General features: G+C 41.9%; 1 protein-coding gene across 1 annotated transcript in view; it reads right to left on the reverse strand.

The window, feature by feature from the left end:
• LOC126470807 (uncharacterized) overlaps nt 1–25,984 on the reverse strand; it is a 495,505-nt gene that overhangs the window by 331,170 nt on the left and 138,351 nt on the right. The window contains exon 7 of the mRNA XM_050098819.1: nt 22,759–22,891. Coding sequence (XP_049954776.1) covers nt 22,759–22,891 — 133 coding nt within the window. The remainder of the gene's footprint in view (nt 1–22,758; nt 22,892–25,984) is intronic.

The following is a 25,984-nucleotide window of genomic DNA, read 5'->3' on the forward strand; positions in this document are numbered from 1 at the left end:
ATACCGCAGTAGATAACGACGGCTTTAGTTCGTAACTATAACCTTGGAACAGACTGCCGTTTAAACCAAGATTTCTGAAAGGAAGGAGGAATACGAAGTTCATTGCTCGTATAAGGCCTGCTTCTCTGAAGCGACACGGAGAAGCATAACGTTCTCGACAGATATATGAACATTACGATCGTCTTGTTCCCTTACTCCACAAGGTGGTGTACCTGGAATTGTGAAAGTTGGTGCACAATCTAGTCATAACTCAGAGATATCAGGAAAGAAGGGGAAACGCAATGCTTGACCATATATCAGTTTCCTACAATGCGCTGGGGTATTATCAAAATCAGAGTTTGTATTCTTTCAGATTACTAGTTTTACCCTACTATCATTAATAACAGTATCAGTTGCAGAAATTTCATGTCGTATAGATGGTCATTAGAATATATTGTGAACTGTACGGGCACTATAATCACCCTTCCATGTATGAAGACTCACAATTCATAGAGACTATGGTAGATTTCACATCACGCCGAATTGCTGCTGTTTGAGTAAAGGAAATCTTTCAGTATATGTTGATGTCTGACACATGAGTTCTGCGCTTCCACACATCTGAATTACATGTGAGTTAATTGTATGTATTAAGCTGTACTGTACATAATTTGCCCTTTAAAACAACTCAGATACAGTCAACATTTGCTGTGTAAGATGTATTTGCTAAATACTGCTCGTAACCGTATTGATTACAGTAGTTACAACTAATTAATGTCACTCTCTATGTGTGCGATGTATATTATACCCGAACGAAATGCTCAAAGTCAACGAGTTATTGTGCGTACTGCAGAATATGTGAATCGATGTTTGATCATTAGCAATTACCGCTTCCTCTCCGTATATCTAGTGGCATATATTTGCATGCTGTTGCCGCCTAGTCAGTGATTCCGAAATGAAATGAAGCTGCGGGCAACTGTTCCGCTTGCAAGTGGAATTGTACCAGAGTTTTTACTCTCATCACAATTATTCTAACGTCCATCACTTTTTTTCTGAATGAAATATCATAAACGATTTAAAGGAAAATGACGCATAACGTGAGGCTACTTAATATTGGGTACCCTCGTTATTCAACTGAAACGAAATCTCATTGTTTTTAATGACAACTAAAGTTTTAATGACTACTATCACAGTTCACTGATTTACTATTTGTTGAGAAAATGTACGTCGGGACACAATTCGTACACTGTCTGACTGAAAGTATCTGGATACCTACTAGTGGACATTAGTGTGGTATATGTCCACCCTTTGCCTTTTTGACGGGTGGGTTTTTGCTGAGGATACTTCCAGTGAGCTTTCTGAGTGTCTGTGGGAGAACAGCAGCCCTTTCTTCCTCAAGAGCCTAAACCAACATCACTCCAGACCCCAGTGTCAAACTTCATCAGCTAGTCCTAAAGCTGGTCCATTGGTTTCAGGTCGGGAGTTTGCGCATACCAGTCCATTTCGAGAATACTGGTAGCCGCAAACCATAGCCTTACAAATTCTGCTTTATGACAGGGTGCATTGTTATGTTGATACAATCATCGTCTCCGAATTGTTCTGCCGTACTCAGAATACAATGCTGTAAAATGCATTCATAAGCTTTCACCTTTAGTGTTTTCTTAAGCGCAGTAAAGGGATCACACCCTAACCTCGAAAAATGCCCACATACCGTAACATCACCGCCTCCGTACCTCATTGTTTGTGAATCGAGAGAGATGGCACGGTGGTTAGACTATTGAACTTGCATTTGAGAGTACGACGGTTCAAATCCGCGTCCGGCTGTCCTGATTTCGGTTCTCTGTGATTTCTCTAAAGTATTCAAGACCAGTGACGCAATGGTTCCCTCAGAAGGTCATGGTCCACTTTCTTCCCCCATCTTTGAAAAAATCAGAGCTTGTGCTCCATCTCTAATGACCTCGATGTCGACGGGACCTTAAACCATAATCTTCCTCATTTTTTACTGCAGTTTTGGCACAATACATGATGGCAGACAACGTTCTCCAAGCATTCGCCAAATCCGAACCCTTCTATCGGATTGCCACAGGGTACAGAGTGATTCATCACTGCAGATCAGTCGTTTCCCGTCATTTACTGTCCTGTGGCTTCGGTCTGTACCTCAACTGAAGCATCGCTTAGCACTGAGTTCAGAAATGAATGGCTTATGAGGAGAAGCTCGTTCATTGTATCCCGCTCTTTGTAACTCCCTACGCACAGTCGCTGTGTTAGCGGAATTCCTGGTAGCACTTTGTAACTCACGAATGATTCCTTCCACTGATTTCATCCGATTTTTTGCAACCACCCTCCGCAATGATTGTCGGACGCTGTGCGTCAGCACATGAGGTATGCATATCTTGGCTTAGCTGTTGTTGGTGCTTTGCGTTTCTAAGTCACAATCGGATCACCAATAGCGGATGTGGGCAGCTATGGAAGGACTGAAATGTTCCTGGGAGATTTGTTACTCAGGTGACATCGAATTACTAGTCCACGTTCGCCCGCATCTCGTGGTCGTGCGGTAGCGTTCTCGCTTCCCACGCCCGGGTTCCCGGGTTCGATTCCCGGCGGGGTCAGGGATTTTCTCTGCCTCGTGATGGCTGGGTGTTGTGTGCTGTCCTTAGGTTAGTTAGGTTTAAGTAGTTCTAAGTTCTAGGGGACTGATGACCATAGATGTTAAGTCCCATAGTGCTCAGAGCCATTTGAACCATTTGAACTAGTCCACGTTCGAAGTCGCTGAGCTGTCCTGACTGACCCAGTCTTCTGCTACTGCTTGTCTACTGACAACACAATACTGCCTGTCTCCTCTAATACTGGTTGTCTTCCCTCTAGTGACAGCCAGTGGCCAATTCCGCATTGCATAGGAGTGTCGGGATCCTTTTGATGAAATGGTACGTATCAGACAGAGGCTAGATTTCAAAAACGTTTTAGCACTGGTGCATACTGATTTTATTAATGCTAGTTGTCGTAATACGCGCTGTGGGAAGAGAAGCATATCACAAATCCGAGAACATGTTCCCTCAAAGGTATGCTGTGTCTTCTTCTTTCCTCAACCTTGTTCCCGGCATTCCTCCATAGACGACATTACTGTCGTTAGCTAAATAAGTGTCTACTTGCTATAGCTAATGCTTCGAGATAATTCTTATGAACAGAATTTATATAATTAATTAACAAATTATTAATGGTAGCTTCCTTTAAAAATTATGTTCTTAATGGTCTTTAAAGATGAATCATAGGGTGAAATTGAAACACTGCGGTGTTACGTAATCAGAACGTAGACCAAGAACACTATGTACACTGAATTCTGTCGACGTATGGTGAGATGAAAACAGGAAGCTCTGTAAAGCATGGGCTCGAATTTTCCATTGTGAGATGGATGCAGATACTTGAATCGTCGTTGAGAGATGTTTGCACTAGAATTATATGGACATATGTGCCTGGGGGATATATAGTATATCTGTGTAAGTGATATTCATATAGTCATGAATAGAGTTACATATTGTGTATGCAGGATAGTTGAGTTCGATGAGGTAATCTATGTCCGTGCGATGTATCTAGGCTTGTATTAAATATGAAAAAAGCTCATATATATGTCTTTTTCTTTTATCGTTTTTCTACTCCTTTTGAACAATACACTAAATGAGGTATAAGACCTACTTTTTTTCTTCAACAGGTTTTCATTTCAAACTATATGTTGTGTCTAGACAATAGAGTCTAGACACAATGAGAGGAAGCCGAAAGGCACGCGCTAAGTTAAAGCAGGATGGCGTGAGGTCTGAAACAGGATACGTAATGAATGCTATAAAGAAAAGTACGTAGCTTCTGGAATACTTAACTTTAATCCATCCTTTTGGTACATCTGGAGATTGTGGCGATACAAGTGAGACTCTTTAGATACATGCAATGTTACTAATGGCGCCTTGCTAGGTCGTAGCCATTGACTTAGCTGAAGGTTATTCTAACTATTGGCTCGGCTAATGAGCAATGCTTCGTCCATGTAGTCGCTAGCAAAGTCGTCCGTACAACTGGGGCGAGTGCTCGTCAGTCTCTCGAGACCTGCCTTGTGGTGGCGCTCGGTCTGCGATCCCTGACAGTGGCGACACGCGGGTCCGACATGTACTAATGGACCGCGGCCGATTTAAAACTACCACCTAGCAAGTGTGGTGTTTGGCGGTGACACCACACTATAATTATTAAATGTCATCCTTTTGCGAACTATTTACAGAAGGTCATTCGGCAAACCCGAACCCTTCTATCGGAAAACATCGTTCTTGTGCAACGCAGCTAGCTCTTTATTCGCACAAAGTAATGGCCGCTATCGACAGGGGATATCAGGTTGATTCCGTATTTCTGGATTTCCGGAAAGCTTTTGACACCGTTCCTCACAAGCGACTTCTAATCAAGCTGCGGGCCTATGGGATATCGTCTCAGTTGTGCGACTGGATTCGCGATTTCCTGTCAGGAAGGTCGCAGTTCGTAGTAATAGACGGCAAATCATCCAGTAAAACTGAAGTGATATCAGGTGTTCCCCATGGAAGCGTCCTGGGACCTCTGCTGTTCCTGACCTGTATAAATGACGTGGGTGGCAATCTGAGCAGTTCTCTTAGGTTGTTCGCAGACGATGCTGTAATTTACGGTCTAGTAAGGTCATCCGAAGACCAGTATCAGTTGCAAAGCGATTTAGAAAAGATTGCTATATGATGCGGCAGGTGGCAGTTGACGCTAAATAACGAAAAGTGTGAGGTGATCCACATGAGTTCCAAAAGAAATCCGTTGGAATTCGATTACTCGATAAATAGTACAATTTTCAAGGCTGTCAATTCAACTAAGTACCTGGGTGCTAAAATCACGAACAACTTCAGTTGTAAAGACCACATAGATAATATTGTGGGGAAGGCGAGCCAAAGGTTGCGTTTCATTGGCAGGACACTTAGAAGATGCAACAAGTCCACTAAAGAGACAGCTTACACTACACTCGGTCGTCCTCTGTTAGAATATTGCTGTGCGGTGTGGGACCCTTACCAGGTGAGATTGACGGAGGACATCGAAAGGGTGCAAAAAAAGGGCAGCTCGTTTTGTATTATCACGTAATAGGGGAGAGAGTGTGGCAGATACGATACGCGAGTTGGGATGGAAGTCACTAAAGCAAAGACGCATTTCGTCGCGGCGAGATCTATTTACGAAATTTCAGTCACCAACTTTCTCTTCCGAATGCGAAAATATTTTGTTGAGCCCAACCTACATAGGTAGGAATGATTATCAAAATAAAATAAGAGAAATCAGAGCTCGAACAGAAAGGTTTGGGTGTTCGTTTTTCCCGCGCGCTGTTCGGGAGTGGAATGGTAGGGAGACAGTATGATTGTGGTTCGATGAACCCTCTGCCAAGCACTTAAATGTGAATTTCAGAGTAGTCATGTAGATGTAGATGTAGATCTGTATAAATATTGAATGCCAAGTACATATATACGGGCATGAAGCTAACTGACAATGACGATTTCATAATGAACTGAATATTCTCAGTGCGTAACTTAGTTCCCGAAGTACCTCGGATTCTGATCTGTCAGGTGTGTTACTATAACGGAAAACGAGGATAGTGACATTTTCTCGTGAGGAAGTGCGAGTTTACAAGAGAGCCTATACTACTTGGAAGTTGTTGGGTCAAATGGCTCTGAGCACTATGGGACTCAACATCTGAGGTCATCAGTCCCCTAGACTTAGAAGCACTTAAATCTAAGGACATCACACACATCCATGTCCGAGGCAGGATGCGAACCGGCGACCGTAGCAGCAGAGCGGTTCCGGACTGGAGCGCCTAGAACCGCTCGGCCACCGCGGCCGGCTTTGGAAGTTGTTCAAACACAATAAAATATCCTCTGTCGCCTCTTTTCGGTAAAGCAACTAACTAGTCAGACACTTCTCTGTTTACTGTGATGCAAAATGTTGAACGTAATTTACTCCGTAAGATGTTATAAATCACAAAAGAAAACGATACTGATATCAAAATTTTAGTCAAGGAACTGTAGAAATAAACCGGTTTTGAATGGAATAACTGTTGGAATTATTTCGGTATGGTTTCTGAAACTTCTCACTAATCCTCTCTTTTCATCCATTACCTAATAAGAGATGAAATACACAAGAAAAAGCCTGTAACACTAGATGTCACACGTATAATTACATTAGGGTTCTTGTTAAAAACTTAAAGCAAGTTTACACGACGTGATAGGAGGTTCATGCAAGAAGCAATAAAAAAAGTTTGGCTTCGTAGTGAACGCCAACCCTCATTATTAACACAGAAATCACGATTTTTATGTGGAAAGCTAATGGGACGTTGTCTGGGAGTTAGGAAACCCATACAATTGTCGCGTATTCCGTTTGAGCTAATATCTCGGCTAATTTCCTTACCAGAAATGGAAAAATGGGAATTTTTTATCGTATCAGTGCTGATGAGTGAACTTCCTTTGTTTGTACAGTTACCAGTTGTTCACGAGGTGATGTGCAATGGACGGAGTAACGAGCAACTGACAGATATACTCTGCGGTGACAGAAGCCATGGGATAGCGATATGCGCATATATAGATGGCGGTAGTATCGCGTACAAAAGGTATAAAAGAGCAGTGCACTGGTGGAGCTGTCATTTGTATTCAGGTGGTTCATGTGAAAAAGTGTCCGACGCGATTGTGGCCGCACGACAGGAATTAACAGACTTTGAACGAGGAATGGTAGTTGGAGCCAGACGCATGGACATTCCCTTGCCGAAATCGTTAGGAAGGCATCACCTCTTACCACGGACAACGAAGTGGCCGACGGCCTTCCCTTAACGATCTAGAACAGGGGCGTTTGCGTAGAGTTGTCAGTGCTAACACACAAGAAACAGTGTGTGAAACAACGGCAGAAATCTGTGTGGGACGTACGACGAACGTATCCTTCACTACAGTGTGGCGAAACTTGGCGTTAATGGGCTATGACAGCAGACGACCGACGCGAGTGCCTTTGCTAACAGCAAGACATCGTCTGCAGCGCCTCTCCTAGGTGCGTGATCAGATCTATTCGATTCTAGGCAACTGGATAATTGTGGTCGAGTCAGATGAGTGTCGATTACAGTTGGTAAAAGCTGATGATAGGGTTCGACTGTGGGGCACACACCATGAAACCATGGACTCAAGTTGTCAACGAGACATTGAGCAAGCTTGTGGTGGCTCCATAATAGAGTGGGCTGTGTTCACATGGAATAGACTGGGTCATCTGGTCCAAATAAACCGATCATTGAATGGAAATTGTTATGTTCGGCTACTTGTAGACCCTTTGCAATCATTCATTGATTTCCTGTTCCCAAACAACAATGGTATTTGTTGGATGACAATGGACCATCTCACCGGCCACAATTGTTCGCGACTGGCTTGAAGAACATTCTGGACAATTCGAGCGAATGACTTGGCCACCCAGATCGCCCGACGTGTATCCCATCGAACATTTATGAGACACAGCCGAGAGGCCAGTTCGTGCAGAGTATCTTGCGCCGGTAAGGTTTTTGCGGTTATGAGCGGTTATAGAGATAGCATGGCTCAATGTTTCTGCAGAGGACTTCCAACGAGTTGTTGATTCCATGCTACGTCCAGTTGCTGCACTACGCCTGGCAAAAAGAGGTCCGACACGACATTAGGAGGTATCCCGTGACTTTTATAACCTCAGTGTACATTTAGCATATGTAGAAGTTGTGTGCAGTGCACTGGTTGCTCCTCATTGATAGATGGCTTATATTTCGAACACACGCTGTAACTGTGTTAACTGGTTGTAATCAAATTAAAGTAAATAAAACGTTAATATTGGACACCTGATCAATTTATTTTGGTCAGCCTTTCTCCACCACTGTTGAAGATGAGTTTAATTACATGCATGGTCATCAAAATCTTAAACAAAGTACCGACTGGCTACGTCTCCAGCGCAGTGAGTGGAAACAGACGGCCAAGATATAAGGAAGCTCTCGTAATTTAGAGGGAAATGACTTACACAGATCTCTTGTTGTAGTATAATTCCCTTATGCTTTAGAATGTCAGTGTTTGGTAGCTATACATAAACAAGTATCCGTTACTGGTGCAATTAAGCAAGGATGGGGTGTGTACCGTTTTCAGTAGGTGCTAAGAACCATAAATATGTGAAGCATTTATAGATACTCCTTTTGAACATGTTACTCTAAGTAATATCTTTCATTCCACAAGTTTATTACTGGACATTAAAACTGCAGCGCCATGAAAGCGGAAACAAACGAGAAATTGGCGTGAAATGTACTACTTGCTTCGCAGGATGTTTTCTCTCATCTGCCACTTACGAAGTTATGATTATCCCATTCGGTTTAGAGATGCTTGAAATCCTTTCCAGGTATTATGGCATGATTTGGATATATGTGTACCAGAGTCCCAAGTACAACTTCAATTCCATTCGTGGTTGTTATTTGTGCTTAAACCATTTTCCATCCAGACTCAGTTTTGACGTGAGATGATTTAAGATCCTTGTCTACTGCGAAAAAAAACCCTTCCCCACCCATCTCAAGTATTATGTCTTATCTCGAAACATATTTGCGGTGAAGTTTTTTCTGCTATCAATTTATGATTTTAGACGATTCTCGATGCTGATTACAAGGTTTTTCAAAAATATTTAAGCTATTTCATAAGAGCATAACTTCCTCACGAATGGTTAATGTGGTAAATCCTCGACGCTAGTTTGTAAAGACCTCGTCGCTGCTGCTGCGGAGGGCGATTTGTCACTGTTAAGGTAGGTCGAGTTTATGAGTTCATGAAACGGCTTCTGGTGCAGTACACCGTTAAGACAATTTCTCTCTGCCAATATTATACAGCTATGCCCCACGGTCAGGTAACAAGATAGGTGAACGAAGGTTCTACAACACTCCAGTAAATTAGTAATAAAATCACACAACGAGTTAAAAGGGTTTACTTATCTCTGTGACTTGTCGAATAGTGATGTCTGCAACACTGCATGTAATATAACACAAAAAAGGCCCTCAATGGCTAATTGCAAATAAACGTAGGTAAACTTCACAGTACATAGCAAATGCAATTTACAACAACTGTCTGTTCACTTCTAAGAGTTGACTAAACGACGTTCCTTGTCTAAGTCAACCCTGGACGATTATCTATAAGCAAGTGGGCGAGAGCTGCTCTTCTATCTTCCGAGTAGGTTTCTGTCCGTTGGCCAACTGTCATTGGCAGATTGTAATCGCTGGCAATTGGAAGAGGCGGAATCGACATCTTCATCCTCAGCGCCGCCAGTGGCGCTGGTGGAGCTCGTGCAAGTGGCAAGTCTCTATGGCACTGGCAGCAGCTTGCATCTTTGCGCCTGTGGTGCTTTTGCCCTGGCTGTGCCTCGTTCGGAGGACACAGCAGTTACTGTGGTTGGTAGCGAACCGTGGATGAAGGGCAACAGACAGATTTCACAGTCCTAGATTTCCGGAATGCGTTTGACACAGTGGACCACCGCCGACTGTTAACGAAGGTACGAGCATATGAAATAGATTCCCAGATATGTGAGTGATTCTATGAGTTCTTGAGTAATAGAAGCCAGTATATTGCCCTCGGCGGCGAGTGTTTATCAGATAGAAAGGTATCATCAGGAGTGCCCCAGCGAAATATGAAATTACCGCTCTTATCCTCTATATGCATAAATGATCTGACGAACAGGGAGAGCAACAGTCTGCGGTTATTTGCTGATGATGCCGTGGTATACGGGGAGGGCGATGAGTGACTGCAGTAGGATAGAAGATAACTTAGAGAAAATTTCTAGTTGGTGTGATGAATGACAGCTTGCTCTAACCGTCAAAAATGTTAAATTAATACACACGAATAAGGAAAACTATCCTGTAACAACCGAATACAGTGTTAGTGATGTGATGCTTGTCACAGTCACGTCGACTATGAAACAAAAATTCCTCTTAGGAATTATCCATATGAGAAGGGGACGGCAGTAGGTAGAAGTGATGTACATGTACAGACAAAAAAACGATTACAGTCCCGGAAAAAAAATTAATGATTTATTGAAGAGAAAGAGCTTCAAAAATTGGGCAAGGCAATAACACGTTGGTAGAATTGTGGTCGTTGTGCAAGCAGTTATTCGGATTGGCATTAACTGACAGAGTTCTTAGATATCCTCCTGAGGGATATCGTGCCAAATTCAGTCCAATTGGCGCGTTAGATCGTCAAAATCCCGAGCTGGTAGGAGGCCCCTGCCCAAAATGTACCAAACGTCCTCAGCTGGAGCGAGATCTGGTGACGTTCCTGGGCAAGGTGAGGTTTGACAAGCACGAAGACAAGCAGCAGAAACTCGAGCCGTGGGCGGTTGGGCATTATGTGGCTGAAATGAAAGCCAAGGGTGGCTTGCCATCGAGGGCGACAAAACGGGGCGTAAATTATCCTGGACGCACCGCAGATTACAACCTAAGGGGTCCTACTGTGAAAGGAGATGGTACCGCCGGACATCACTCCTGGATGTCGGGCCGCATGGGGGACGACAGACAGGTTGGCATTACAGCGCTGTGTGGGGCGTCTGCAGACACGTCTTTGACCTGAAACCTCATTGACTGGAGTAGAGTTGTCATCAGTGGCGACTCCCGCTTGATCTTGAGCCCCGATGACCAGCGAAGACGTGTCTAGAGACGCCCCGGACAGCGATGGGATACCAACCTGACCGTCTCCCTCCATACGGTCCGACAGCTAGGACTGGTGGTCTGGGGTGCCATTTCGTTTCACAGCAGAAAGCATTTGGTTGTCACCTGCGGCACCCTTACAGCAAAGCGCTACGTCGAGATATTCTACACACCGTTTTGTTGTCTGTCGTGGAAAGCCATCCTGGGCCTTCATTTCAGTACGATAATGCCCATCCGCACTCGCATTCGGGAGAACGAATGTTCAATCCCACGTCCAGACATCCTGATTTAGGTTTTCCGCGATTTCCCTAAATCGCTCCAGGCAAATGCCGGGATGGTTCCTTTGAAAGGGCACGGACGACTTCCTTTCCCGTCCTTCGCTAATCCGGTGATCCGATGAGATCGATGACCTTGCTGTGTGGTCTCTTCCCCCCCCCCCCCCCCAAAAAAAAAACAACAACAACAACCCAGCCGCACACGGCGAGCTTTTCAAAACTTAGCTTGCCCAACAAGGTCGCCGGATCATTCCCCCATTTAGAACTTTTGGAGCATTATGGACAGGGCCATCCCACCATCTCGGGATTTTGACGATCTTACGCGTCAATTGGACAGAATTTGTCACGATATCCCACAGGAGGACATTCAACAACCCTGTCAATCAGTAGCTAGCCGAATACCTGCTTGCATAAGGACCAGAAGTAGATCAACACGTTGTTAATTTGTTCAATTTGTGAAGCTCTTTCTCTTCTATAAGTTATCAATATTTTTTGAAATTGTAATCACTTGTTTGTCTGTACATATGCATCACATGCACCGATTTGCGCCCCATTCGGATAATTAATCATTTTGCCTCGTTTTTTTTGTCTTAGAGTGTATCTGGGCGTAACGTTGCAAAGCTATATGAAATGGGACGAGCACATAGCAACTGTAGCAGAGAAGCGGATGGTCGACGTCAGTTTATTGGGAGAAATTTAGGAAGTGCATGTCATTTGTTAAGGAGTGTATAGAACACTAGTTTTCTTGAGTACTGCCCAAGTGTTTTGGATCCTTACCCGGTCGGATTAACGGAAGACATCGAAGCAATTCAGAGGAGGGCTGCTAGATTTGTTACCGACAAATTTGATCAACACGCGGGTTTGCGGAGATTGCTCGTGAAGTAAAATGTGTATCCCTGTAGGGAAGACGATGTTCTTTTCCTGGAACACTGTTGAGAAAATTTAGAGAACTGGCATTTGAAGCTGACTGCAGAAGGATTCTACTGATGCCAAGGTGCATTTCGCTCGTATAAAGGGTAGAGTGCAATCAACCGACTTTTGTACGTAGTCCACAGATTTAGGTGAGGGTTTTTATTTTGCGACTTTTACTGCTATTGATGTGCGAGATTGTTTTAAACTTATACATTTAGCCGTGTATGGCACAGGAACTTTGTTTGTGCGTGCAGCGCCATGACGCAGCTCTGATGTGAATTAAGAAACAAAGGGTGCTAAAATAGAGACGATACGGTTTTTCTTAATCCTTCCGCTCAAAGGAACTCGTTATTGACGGGACTTTAAAGCCTCTTTTTACCATCGTCAGTGAATTTGGTATTCAGCTGTCTCTAATGAGACCATGAAATTCAGAAAAGACTGAAAATTTTTTTAACATCATGAACTATTAACAGGATGGAAAAATGAGATGACTGATAGTAGTCACAAAACGTCTCTCCATTAGATGCTGTGCTGCAACTGAGAGTGCTTATAGTCAGAACATCTTCATACCTCCAAAGTCCTAGACACGGACTGAAGAAGGTGTAGCAACTCTTAGTAACTCTTATTGTTTATAAAAGATATCGTCCATAAAAGCCACTTGGTGGAAACGCTTCGTTGAAGTGATAGAAGGCTGAAACCTATCAATCACTTCACGTAAGTACATTGCCAAAAATTACGGACCTACTAAAAGGTAGAAACATCTCATCTAAATCGCATGGTGCGATTAATACATAACTGAAAGAGATACTTGGAAATAACTCTAATTCCCAAATTAGCTGCGTGACTTAATACTGATAGAACGTCTCGCTAAGTCTATTTGAAGGCAAATACCTATCAAGAGCCCTACACGTAAAAACATTTTCAGTTTAACCTTCTGCATCGCCAAGTCTCATACACTATCTGATAAAAAGTTTCTGGACACTTATTAGCGAACACTAATATGGGTAGGGTACATTCACCCTTCTCCTAGGTGATGGCTAAAATTAAACGGGAAACACTTTCAGTGAGGTATCTGAACTTCTGAATTTGGAGGAATAACAGCCCATTCTTCCTCAAGAGTCGAAATCAGAAAAGGTAGTGATACTGGACGCCGGGGCCTGGAGCGAAGCCGACATTCTAACTCACACCAAAGGTGTCCCACTGTGTTCAGGTCGGGACTCTGAGCAGGCCAGTCCTCCCTCAGGACACAGTTCACATGCTGATGGGACCATAATATTACTCATAATGTAAGTATATGGGGCAATGTTAAGCCCACCATCTACCCTGTGATGCGTTACTAGTCCACGGGAACACATTCAGTCCTGAACTGCCACAGACAAATGACCACTGCGACAAGGCTCATGCAGGTGTTTTGAGGTTGGCAGTTTAGGCTGAATGTATGATCAATGCGAGTATACAAGCTGCAAGGTACCAATTTCATGCCTGAAGGACATTTGCATCGACTATACAGACACTATCCAATACAAACACTACACTAACAGTATAACAGTATTCACCGATCCGGGAAACGTAGCAGTGTGTTCCAGCTGCAACGCGTTTAAAAAAGATTTTTCCATAATACACTGACAATTTCATTATTAGATTAGATTTACTTTCATTCCAATTGATACGTAGTGAGGAGGTCCTCCAGGATGTGGAACATGTCAGAAAAACAACAATACATGACAAATATTTACAACTAAAACAAATAAGCTAATGTACCATTCCACAGGTCCCAAGTGGAATGATCGTCATTTTTTAATGAACGCTATATGAAAGAGTCATTTTACAAATACTAATGCACTGAATTTAAAACAAAAAAGTTTTTTATTTATTTATAAGGTAATAAAGATGTAATACAACTACTGTAATACTTATTTACAATGAACACATTACTGCACTGAAATGGTGCAGAAGTTAGATCATACTTACACACACACACACACACACACACACACACACACACACAAATTTTCAATGAACACATTACTGCACTGAAATTGTGCAGAAGTTATACTGTTCTTATATACAAATCAGATGGTTTTACTAAGAAATTCATCAATGGAGTAGAAGGAGTTGGCCACCAATAAATCCTTTAGGCTTCTCTTAAACTGAATTTCATTGGTTGTTAAGCTTTTTATGGCTGCTGGCAAGTTATTGAAAATGTGTGTTTCTGAAGAATGCACACCTTTTTGTACAAGACTAAGTGACTTTAAATCCTTGTGAAGATTATTCTTATTTCTAGTATTGATTCCATGAATTGAGCTGTTGGTTTGAAAAAGTGATATATTTTTAATGACAAATTTCATTAGGGAATAAATATATTTGGAAGCAGTAGTTAGTATCCCTAGTTCCCTAAACAGGCTTCTGCAGGATGTTCTTGAGTTCACACCACATATAACTCTTACTGCACGTTTTTGTGCCCGGAAAACTTTAGCTTGGCTTGATGAATTACCCCAAAAAATAATCCCATATGACATTATGGAATGAAAGTAAGCATTGTATACCAGCTTTTTCATTTTTGTATCCCCTATGCCTGACAAAATTCGCATTGCAAACAGAGATTTGTTAAGACGCTTCAGCAGTTCTGTGGTGTGCTCTTCCCAGTTGAATTTATTATCAAGCTATAATCCCAAGTTTTTAACACTGTCCACATCTTCTATCTTCTTGTCATCATATGTTAAACATATACTCTAGGGACACCCCTTACAAGTTATGAACTGCATGTAGTGTGTTTTTTAAAAGTTTAGTGACGAAGAATTGGCTAGGAACCAGTGATTAATGTCCACAAATATTTTATTGGCTGATCTTTCTAAGACTACACTTGATTTGCTATTTATTGCAATGTTTGTATCATCGGCAAACAAAACAAACTTGGCATCTGGTAATGTTAGTGATGAAAGGTCATTGATATACACAAGAAAAAGTAAGGGCACCAAAATGGAACCTTGTGGGACCCCACATGTAATTAATTCCCAGTTGGATGACGCCTGATAGCTTGATACATATCTCTTTCCTAATAACACCCTTTGTTTCCTGCCAGATATATAAGATTTGAACCATTTTGCAGCATTTCCTGTTACACTATAATATTCTAGTTTACTTAAAAGGATATTGTGATTTACACAGTTAAATGCCTTTGACAGATCACAAAGTATACCAGTTGCCTGCAATTTTTTGCCTAATGAATTAAGCACATTTTCACTGTAAGTGTAGATAGCCTTCTCAATATCAGAACCTATTAGAAATCCAGACTGTGACTTTGACAGTATGTTATTTGAAATAAGATGGCTATAAAGACGACTGTACATTACTTTTTCGAAAATTTTTGAGAATGCTGGCAACAGTGAAATTGGACGGAAATTTGATGCTATTTCTTTATCTCCCTTCTTAAACAGTGGCTTAACTTCAGCATATTTCAGCCATTCAGGAAATATTCCACTGATAAACGACTGGTTACACAGATAGCTTAATATGTTACTTAGCTCAGAATCACATTCTTTAATTAACTTTGTTGATATTTCATCATACCCACTAGATGTTTTTGAATTTAAAGATTTTATGATGGACATTATTTCTGTTGGGGTAGTGAGGGTCAAATTCATATTATGGAAGTTACTTGAAATGTCTGGTCTAAGGTAATCCATAGCAGCATCTACAGAACCTGACAACCACATCTTGTCAGTAACAGTTATAAAATGTTTGTTAAAAAGTTCTGCAACACCATACATGTCTGTCACCAATGTATCATTTACTCTTAATACTTTTGTCCATCTTTGTGTCTGGTTCTACCAGTCTCCTCCTTCACTATATCCCATATAGTCTTTATTTTGTTATCTGATATGACTATCTTTCCTCGTAATATATTTGCTTTGATGTCCGTATTACAGTCTTTAATATTTTGCAGTATTTCTTGTAATGTGCTATAGCATCAACATTGGAAATGTTTCGGATTGACAGATACAGTTTTCTTTTTGTTTTACAAGATACCCCTATTCCTCGAGTAGTCCATGGCTTCTTTGTAGACTTTGCTCTAACCTTGGTAAGTTTTGGGGGAAAGCAGTGTTCGAATAAGGTAAGCACTTTATTAGCAAAAATGTTATATTTTTCATTCATGCCATGAGCACTGTAAACATCAGTCCAGTGAATGTCTCTGAGGAGTGTCCTAAAATAATCAATGTTTGGCTTACTGATTACCCTCTTGACCTCAGATTTAACAGATTTTATATCCTGTTCAGTATTAACATTTAACAGAAGGAACTGCATGTCATGGTCTGAGAGGCCATTGACTATTGGTTTTGTAATATAATTTTGTTAATTGGACTTTTCTATAAAGATATTATCAATAGCCGTTTGAGAGCAAGTGGCTATCCTAGTGGGGAACTTTACAGTGGGAATTAAGTTAAATGATAGTGTTACTAACTCAAATAAGTTCTTATTGAGAGAGTCTTTAAGGAAATCTACATTGAAATCACCAGCAACCACTATTTCTTTGTTTTTGGTTGTTAAATGGGCCAGTACAGCTTCAAGGTGGTTTACAAACAGATTAAACTTACCTGCAGGTGCTCGATATACACTTAATGTTATGAAGGATTTTTTGTGAAATTCTAATTCTGTTGCACATGCTTCCATATGCTGTTCTAGGCAAAATTTATGAATGTCTATGTTCTTAAATTTATGACAGTTCCTGATGAATGTGGCAACTCCTTTCTCCATTTCTGATCTACAAAAGTGAGATGCTAACCTAAACCCTGTAACACTTAAAAGTTCTATACCAGTGATCACATGATGTTCAGAGAGGCAGATAATGTCAGCTGGGTTTGAAGACTCTAATTCGTCTATGCAGACAGTTAATTCATTAATTTTATTTCTCAGTCCTCGAATATTTTGATGCAATAAAGATAGCTGACATTTCACATTGACTGAGTTAAAATTGGGTGGAGTTAAAATATCTGCTGACAGTTGAAAATTCTTAACCAATGGCTGTTTATGCTGATGTAATAAGCTGGAATTATGTTTTTTGATTTCTTTCTCAAACTGAAGGTTTGTCTCAGTTCTAACCTCTCTTAAAATTTGCTTTCTTTCTGTCCTCTCTACCCTAAAAAAGGGTCTTTTCTGAATCCTATAACCACTGGTATTTTACCACTCATGACAGTGCCTCCCCCCTTTAACTTTCCTGCAATTTCTCCAGCCAATTTACCCTTCCCCTTCCTGTTGAGGTGAAGGCCATGCCTAGTATAATCCCACCTATTGAGAGAATCAACCGAAACCACACCATTGTGTGACCCTGCACCCGACATGAGCAGCCGTTCCAGCTCCAAATTAACTCTCTTGACAGAAGAGTTCAAATCAGGTCGGTCATGGCGCCCAAGAACAGATAAAAACTCAACACTAGTATGCTTTGATGCTGATGCAATCTTCGCCAGGTCACACTCTATACTGTACCCAGGATCTCTGTCATTACTGTTACCTGCCCCACCCACTATAACCACGGTGTCTTCCTTAGTTAAATCTCTGCAAAGTGATCCTAAATCCTCTGTCACCTGCTCCAGACCAGCACTAGGTTTTAAAAAATTGGTGACCTGGTATTCTGATCCTAGTTCATCCTGCAAAAGTTGGCCAACACCTCTTCCATGGGAACTACCTAACAACAACACTTCCTTTCTCTTTACTGATTTCCCTACATTCTTACTTTTCAATTTGCTGCTGAAAGTTTGTTGTGCCCTGTCTACACCTGCAACTGCTTGAGGCTCACCAGCTCCTAACTGAAGCAACAGGTCAAATCTATTTTCCACATTCACCATGAAGCTGTCAGACAAAGTTCTAGGCCTGTTCCTCCTGTTGCCTGTTGTCAGTTCCCACCTCTCTTTACCCTTCTCCTACTTATCCTGTCAAGATCTCCCCTGGCCTTGCCTAACTCAGCCTGAAAGGCGGCAATTTTCCCCTCCTGTTCTAGTATCTTCCTATCTCTACCACAAATCCTACAAAACCACTGATGAGTCTCATTTACTTCCCCTATTCCCACGCCACTACAGTCACACACATGGAAAAAACTACAGCACCCATCACACCAAAGCCCCGACCTAACAATTCTACGGCAAGTCAAGCACTTTTCACTCATGATAAGCGTAATAGTTTATTAAGAATAAGTCAGTTAAATTACAGATAAACACGAAAATATGGTTACACAAATTTGGCCTATACGCAACTGTGTATAAACAAAAATAAAAGTGCAAAGTTTCTGAAACAACAACTTAAACTTTACACTACTTTCCGGAAATGCTAGTTAAATAATGAAGAGGTACGCTAAGTTAAATTGCTGGAGAGAGCAAGGAACAACTAAACGAAATTCTATAGATTTGCTGCAGCAGAACGTCAACAGAAAATACGACTATACGGTCTTTTCGCGTTTTCTGCTATATTACGTAAAGAAAAATGAAACCTTTAATGGTACACTTAAACGGCACACTAATACACCTATTTACCACGTAATCAGTACTAATCTATATGTTTTATAATCTAAAATGACTTATCTTTACGAGAACACCAAAACTCGCGCTAGTCGCCTGGCTGAAGGGCTGCCAACCTATCTTGGACAAGTACTGTTACCCGTTGAAGTCCAGTTCTCACACGCCTACAGGATTGTCTGGATCCTTATCCACCGTCCCGCAGTGCGCTCACGAACGCAATACCATGCCCATGCCTCCGATACCAACAAATTCTCTTCATCGACAAGAGCAGCTACGCTATCGCGAATAGTCTATTGACGGTGAGGCATGGCGCATAAATTATGTGCCGCGATCTGAAGGCAATGTGGTGCAGGTGTCTGACCTTGCTCGTGTATTGACATTGGTTATTATAGTACGAATTATGTGCTTGTAGACTGCCAGTCGACTGCCTTGTAATATAAATGAAGCTGTGTGAACAGTTATAACGTATTGCGTCAAGTAGAGATGACAAATTTCAGTATTCGAGTCCCAGGAGGTCATTCACTCTCAGAACTGACTCTCTCTGATTTATAGCCAAAATTCCATTTCATCTTTTGTGAGGAATTAGCAGCACATGATCGAAATGTGCTTCACATAATACAATGGAGGTCTTAATAGACAACAAATTTTTGAAACAGAAGAATGCATCTCTTAAGGCGAAAAAATATAGAAACTGAAACGAGATACTTTGCATGGACTATATCTATAGAGAATACCTGGATATTCTACGGGAGGCGTTCAATAAGTAAAGCGACACTCTCTTTCTGAAAATAGGTTGGTTTTATTCAGGATTCCAATCCACCATATTAGTCCCCATTCTTTTGGATACAAAAGCCTGTTTTTTTCCACATAATCTCCGTTCAATGCGACGGACTTATGACATCTTAATGGGAGGGCCTTTATGCCTGAATGGTACCACTCTACTGGTCGACGTTGGAGCCAATTTCTTACTGCATCAATAACGTCCCCATCATCCACGTGCTGCGTCCTGCGGAGTGCTACCTTCATTAGGCCATAGAGATGGAAGTCGGAAGGTGCGAGATCCAGGCTGTAGGTTGAATGAGGAAGAATAGTCCAATGAACTTCTGTGAGCTCCTCTCTAGTGGGCAGACTTGTGTGAGACCTTGCGTTGTCATGGAGAACGAGAAGTTTTGTATTTTTGTGGCGACGAGTACGCTGAAGTCCTTTCCTTAGTTTCCTGAGGGGAACACAATACAGTTCAGATGTGATCGTTGCACCATGGGGGGGACATCAAACAGAATAATCCCTTCAGAGACCCAGAAGACCGTCGCTATAACTGCGCTGACTGAGGGTGCCGCTATGAATCTTTTCTTCGGAGAAGATGTGGTATGGCGCAACTCTATGATAACCATTTTTTTTCGGGTCGTAGTGATGGACTTTCATTTCATCGCCTGTGACGATGTTCCCAAAAATTGCCTCGATCAGTTTTGGTAACGCGTAAGCAATTCCGCACAGATGGCCCTTCGTTGCTCATTATGGCCTTCTCTTAGGTGGCGAGGAACACAGCAGGCACACGTTTTTGAGTACACCTACTGGTGGACGAGTGTGTCAACACTACCAACCGAGGCGTCTGCTTTAGCAGCGTGGTATTTGATTGTGATCCGTCGATCACCTCGAATGAGAGTGTCCGCACGTTCCAACATTGCTGAAGTCACAGTTGTGTGCGGCCAGCCGGCGCGCCGGAGATCGGGCAGGTTTGCGCGACCTTATTGCGATGATGACAGAGGCTTCGTTCAACGGCTCACCATGCTTTTGTTCACTGGCAGACTTCTGCAGACATTCTGCAAATGAAATATCTACGATTCTCTGGTTTTCCACCAAAAGAAACTCAGTGAGAGTTCTCTGCTTGGAACAGACCTCCGTTACAGACACCATTTTGAAGGCTATGTATGGTGCAGTCAGCTATTACAACTTCATGAAACTATAGGGGCTGAAGCGGGGATGTTCCACGGTGTCTCAAAACAAATTCCGGTTTTTTGTATCGAAAGTGGCCGAGAAAAAAAGTGGTACATTACTTACTGAATGCCCCTGGTATTTGCAGGAAACAGATCTGGAATACTGACAAAATCAGTTTTCTATAATTTTTTAAGTGTTATTTCCTGGTTCTTGTCTGCATACTACCATGGAAAATAGCAAATTGTGGCATTTTGCATTTGATTCGCGTGCAGTGCTGTACCAGACTTTGAAACGGGTTGGGATTTCCGCCTGCTAATTTTTGTGGTGTCAAGTGTATAGTGTATATGAGGTCTATCCGCCTGGTCTTCGCTTGACTGTGGATGTTTATTCGCGTTTCAATTTCACAATTAGATCATCAACAGTCGATCTGGGGAGCTTCAGAATAATTGAAATGTTCCTGGGGGATTTGTTGCTTTGGTGTAATGCAATGAACAGTCCGCCTTCGAAATCACTGACGTCTCCTGATCGATCCATTCTACTGTCACTGCTTTTCTATTGACAACACGATACGCCGTGCCTCAGTTCACACTGGCGGGTTCTCCTCTCGCGAAACCTAGTGGTCGATTCCACAGTTCGAAGGGGTGTGCTGATAAACTACACTGATGACGATTTCCTTACCTCCGTGCACTTTATTCAGTAGAATTTGCTTGTATTTTCAGCTATGGTTCTTGACAGTAGATCGTATTCCTCTTTTTTCGAGGGGTCCACAAACAAAATAATGCTGAATATTGAATCAACTATTCATACTTTTGACGTATTCAGTTACCTTCACGCATCTTCAGCATTCGTAATTCACATCAGAACTTCCATTTGGGGCGACGAAATTTCAACCTCACTTCGGTGGACATCCGTGGAGCGTTGTAGTCGATTCTTGTGTAACTGGACCTGTTGCCTTACTGGAGTCACATGTTGAGACTTGGGGCTAAGTGAATTACTTCTATTACTGAAAAGCGTGCCTTTGGCTATAAATGTAAGAAAATTCTTTGATCATGACGCAATTGCTGCGTGTCCCACCAGTTATGTATCATCTGAGTATAATGTTCCTTGACACATGGGTCAATCGAAGTGGTTATGTTCATTGGCCATTAAGATCCCCGGAGGGTACTTCAGTCTATTTTAGTTTGTAGGAATAGATGACTAGAAGAAGTGAACATTACAGACAATTAATCACTCTCATCATAAAATGCGGTATCCTCATAAAATCACAATAAAACAAAAATCTACGGGTAGAATTGCAAAGAAAGCTAAAATAATTATGTTGAAGCTGGGGGTGTAGTCTTTTAATCTTCCATTTAAATAGTCCTTCATTATTTGTGTTTCACAGAGTTACTTCAAGAAATTTCGTGTGCTCTTGATTACTTTCGTGAAGTTTCTTTTAGACATAACGTTCAAACAGGTGAAGCCACACACTTACTGAACTCGAAATTTTGTATACAGTTACTTCCTGGGGTATATTCTGTTCTTCAAGAAACACTCTGCAGCTTTTGTAAGGTAGAAATACTTTTCTGAATCCGTATCGTGAGATGTGCCGTAACGTTACCAATGCCCATTCATTTATTTCTGTCTTTAGGAGCCCCACGGAAGTGGCTTGTAGGAAAGCGCACCGTCTTTTTTTTTAGGCACTGAGCCTTTTATGTGTTTATGACTTAAGCGTGTTCTTTACATTTCCTAACGTTCAATGTCCAGAACAATGTGATTAATCTTGTGATTAAACGAAGTTCTTTGTTTGTAAATATACGTAATTTCTTATCAGCGCATCCTTATACGGACCTCACAACTAAAGCAATATCCGAGTTATGGTTTACTCTGGTTGTGGAAGCCATTTTTTTCGTAGGTAAATTGCAATTTATTATTGTTTCACATGTTCTAACCATAAGTGAAACAATGACCTGATACTCTTTTGTGTTTGTATGATATGACTGACTCAGTAATCCTGTATTTACAGGGTGTTACAATTTTCTTTTACTAAAATACTAAACCTCACGTTCCTCATACTCGTAGAGCGAATTGTCTATTTTCACGTAAACTGAAGAATAACGAAGCCAGTCTTTGCCACCACACCGACGGTGGCCAGATAATTCACGGTTGGAACTCAGACCCACAGTATCCATTATTTCCTCGCTCGCGCATTACATCTTCTCTCTGGCTCAGGAACAAAATGGCCGCGGGGCAGTGAACTCCAACATTTCTCCCTTGCCTGATTCAAGATTAAAAATTTCTGAGTATTTTCTGAAAAGGAAAAGAGAAAGCACATCAAAAAGTTGTGCATCTGCTGTGGCGGAAGCGGCAGCAAATCCTATTTAATGCGGGCGGCTGACGCTGCTTTCGCACACAGCGTTTGATGCGAATGGACGCAGAATGACATTTCCAGCAGGCTGCGCGAACAAACGGAAAACAGCCCCACCTGCGACAGGTTCCTCCGTGGAGACAAAGCGCGCTGGAGGTCACGCACGGGTTGTACGACTCGCAGCCTTCCCCGTAGAAGCCTTCCACGCAGCTGCACTCGTACCCATTGTTGGCGGTGCTCGAGCACGTGCCTGGAACAAGTAAGCATATCACATCACATCCTCAATACCACTAGTGTGCTTTTATCGTAATTACTTAAACATAAAAAAATTCGTTATCTCGAACATAACAAGCGAATATAAGACGTTGTATCTGTTATTGTTGGTTTCTCCGTCATAAGTTTACTGCAATTTAATTAAAGAGAAATTTACATCAGACGCTTTTCGTTTTTATTTTTAAAGCATCTTCTGTGGTTATTCAGAAAATTGGATACATATTCTTGTACATTTTTAGTTGATTTAGATTAAAAACAGCATTTTATTTATACAGTTGTTATTTCTGACTATTGTTCACATTTTCTTTAAACCACTGTTTCTTCCCTCTTTACTAGCAGAGACTGATGTCGAAAGACTTTACTTCACATATACACTTGGTAGTTTTTGCCTTTCTGCACTTTTTCGTACAAAAGTGAGGTGATGTGTAACACAAATGCAGCGTAATAAAAAGTAGAGAAAGGCAAAATCTGCCGGGTGTATATGTGAAACGAAATCTTTTGATATGAACCTTTGCTAACAAAGAAGGAAGAAGCAATGGTTTGGAGAATTTGTGAAGAAGAGGTAGAAACACCGTAAGTAACTTGCACACCAAATGGTTCAAATGGCTCTGAGCACTATGGGACTTGACTTCTAACGTCATCAGCCCCCTACAACTTAGAACTACTTAAACCTAACTAACCTAAGGACATCACACACATCCATGCCCGAGGCAGCATTCGAACCTGCGATCGTAGCGGTCGCGCGATTCCAGACTGTAGCGCCTAGAATCACTCGGCCACCCCGGCCGGCTTGCACATCAACTTTACAAACAAAATACTGTTTTTAATATAAAATAACCAAAACTATACAAATGTATTGAATCCAGTTTGAAGAATAACCACAGAAAATGGTCTATAAATAAAAACGAAACGCGTCTGGCGTAAAATTGTCTTCAATTAAATTGGAGCAATCTTAAGACGGAGAAAGCAATATTAACTGATTTTAACAACTGCTGCGGAAGATGGCAATGAAAACAAACATACAAATTTTTTTACCTTCTGGTTTAGTGTGATGCGTGGGAGGTGTAAGTGTGTCAGATCCGGCTGATTATTCACAAGGACGATTGGCTAAATAATGTTGTCGGCCCGATTCAGTTTTTACACAATTATCTACACAGGTCTAGGGTTATTTCTGATGATTCTTCATTTACAGCTCATCACAGACATATACAGGGTGCTCTAAAATCCTCTTAAAAATCATCTAGGACTTGTAGAGGCGACTGAGTAGACGATATTTTGAATTGGAACGTACCGTACCGTTTCCGTGTCACAGGCGTTTGAAAATACCTTTCCTAGGTGAGTATGCAACAGAGTAGTCATGATGGGGGTGCTTACGACAGATGCGCTGAAGTCATTTGTCTATGCTACCTGTCTGAGGTGGTTCGAGCCTCATTCACGTGCCTGTGAATGTTAGAGCAGGCAGGCTGAGCTCACGGTTACATAATACACCGACATGATCTTTCTGAATGGTGACGTTCACGGTAATGGAAGAGCTACTCGTCACCTTTATTAAGATCGTTATCCACAACGTTCGACTCCATCGCATACCCTTTTCGCCACAATTACACAACGGCTTCGAAAAAGGGATACGTTCACCATCAACAGTCGTGACTGTGGTGCTCCAAGGAGACACCGCACACCCGGATTAGAAGAGGCCGTATTGCATCACGTTGAAAAAAATCCATCAACGAGTACACGAGCAATAGTGTGTGCAGTGGAGGTTGCTCCCAGGACCGTCTGATAAGGTATATGGTAAATTACTTGTAAGAGTGGTCTCGTTTCCACGGTCATGGGTTCCGGTTCAAAATATTATCTACTCAGTCCCCTCTAGACGTCCTATAAGTTTTTAAGGGGAATTTTAGAGCATCCTGTATGAAGGTAACACTCTGAAGACGACGAGAGTATCTGGACGTGTAAATAAAAATGTGAAAATTTGCTTCAGCAAATGCTCATCACGTACGAAAGGTAAATGCTAACACATAATACACCGTCCGCCTAAAAATTTCCGAGACTGATTTTATCCCTGTCTTCTGAGCGGTGTCAGTGCAGTAACTACGGTGGCAACTTGAAGTAACAAATGAAAACAACAGATGTCCATTCGACCAGTCAGCTGTGAGCAGGCTGCGGTAAGTCGTGGACGTGCGGCCGTAGTGTGTCAACGTTGTTTTGTCTCAAATCGCAGTGCCCAATGGAGCAACATCTCTAAACCTGGTGTGCAAGATTAGCTCCTGATTGTTGTGAAGAAGACAGACGTATGTGCAAAGTCTGACCTTCGCACCTTGACTTCCGAACAAAAACACCAATGTGTGGACGCCTGCTGCCGTTTAGTTGAAATGCAACACGGAGACAGTTATTTTCGGTCAAAAATCATCACGAATGACAAGACTGGGTATTATCAATACGAACCGACCAGAAAACGACAATGTGTATAAATTCACATGAAGCGTCAATCTTTCACTAGGTAACAGACATTCAAGTTAGTGTGATGCGTGAATTCAACAACATCCCAAAGAAGGACTTTTCTGACAGCTTCACATGGGTTGTATAACGTTCTGTGTGTTTACTCTTACGAGAGGAGGGGGTGACTATGTATAGGGCGGCTATAAATAAACTTTCGCTACTTATGAGGGTCCCAACGAAGAACGAGTTATCGTAGGACAGTGACACTTTGTGGAAACATTTGTAAAGACTTGCGGAAGAGAAATAACGAACAAACCATTGAAAGAAACACATTTTAATTTCCACATGTGAGGTTAACGTTTGTTAATTGTGTGCCATTTGTACATTCCAGGTTACGAACGTTGCTCAGTGCGACGAGCAGCCTGGAACCGCTCTAGAGATACCATTTCACAACGTTTTGGAAAATTTTCGGTGGACCATGGAATGTTCAGCTGTTGCGAGACAGCCGGTGCACTGCTTGAAGATCGTACATGGCGTCCAACAATCTCAGCCATGGCAACAGGAACTTCTTCAACTATTTGTGGCGCAGTTGGCCGTCGGCCTATCACACGAAGAATTCGAAAATCGCCAG

The sequence above is a fragment of the Schistocerca serialis genome, chromosome 3 (assembly GCF_023864345.2).
Source record: "Schistocerca serialis cubense isolate TAMUIC-IGC-003099 chromosome 3, iqSchSeri2.2, whole genome shotgun sequence".
Classification (NCBI taxonomy): Eukaryota; Metazoa; Arthropoda; class Insecta; order Orthoptera; family Acrididae; genus Schistocerca; species Schistocerca serialis.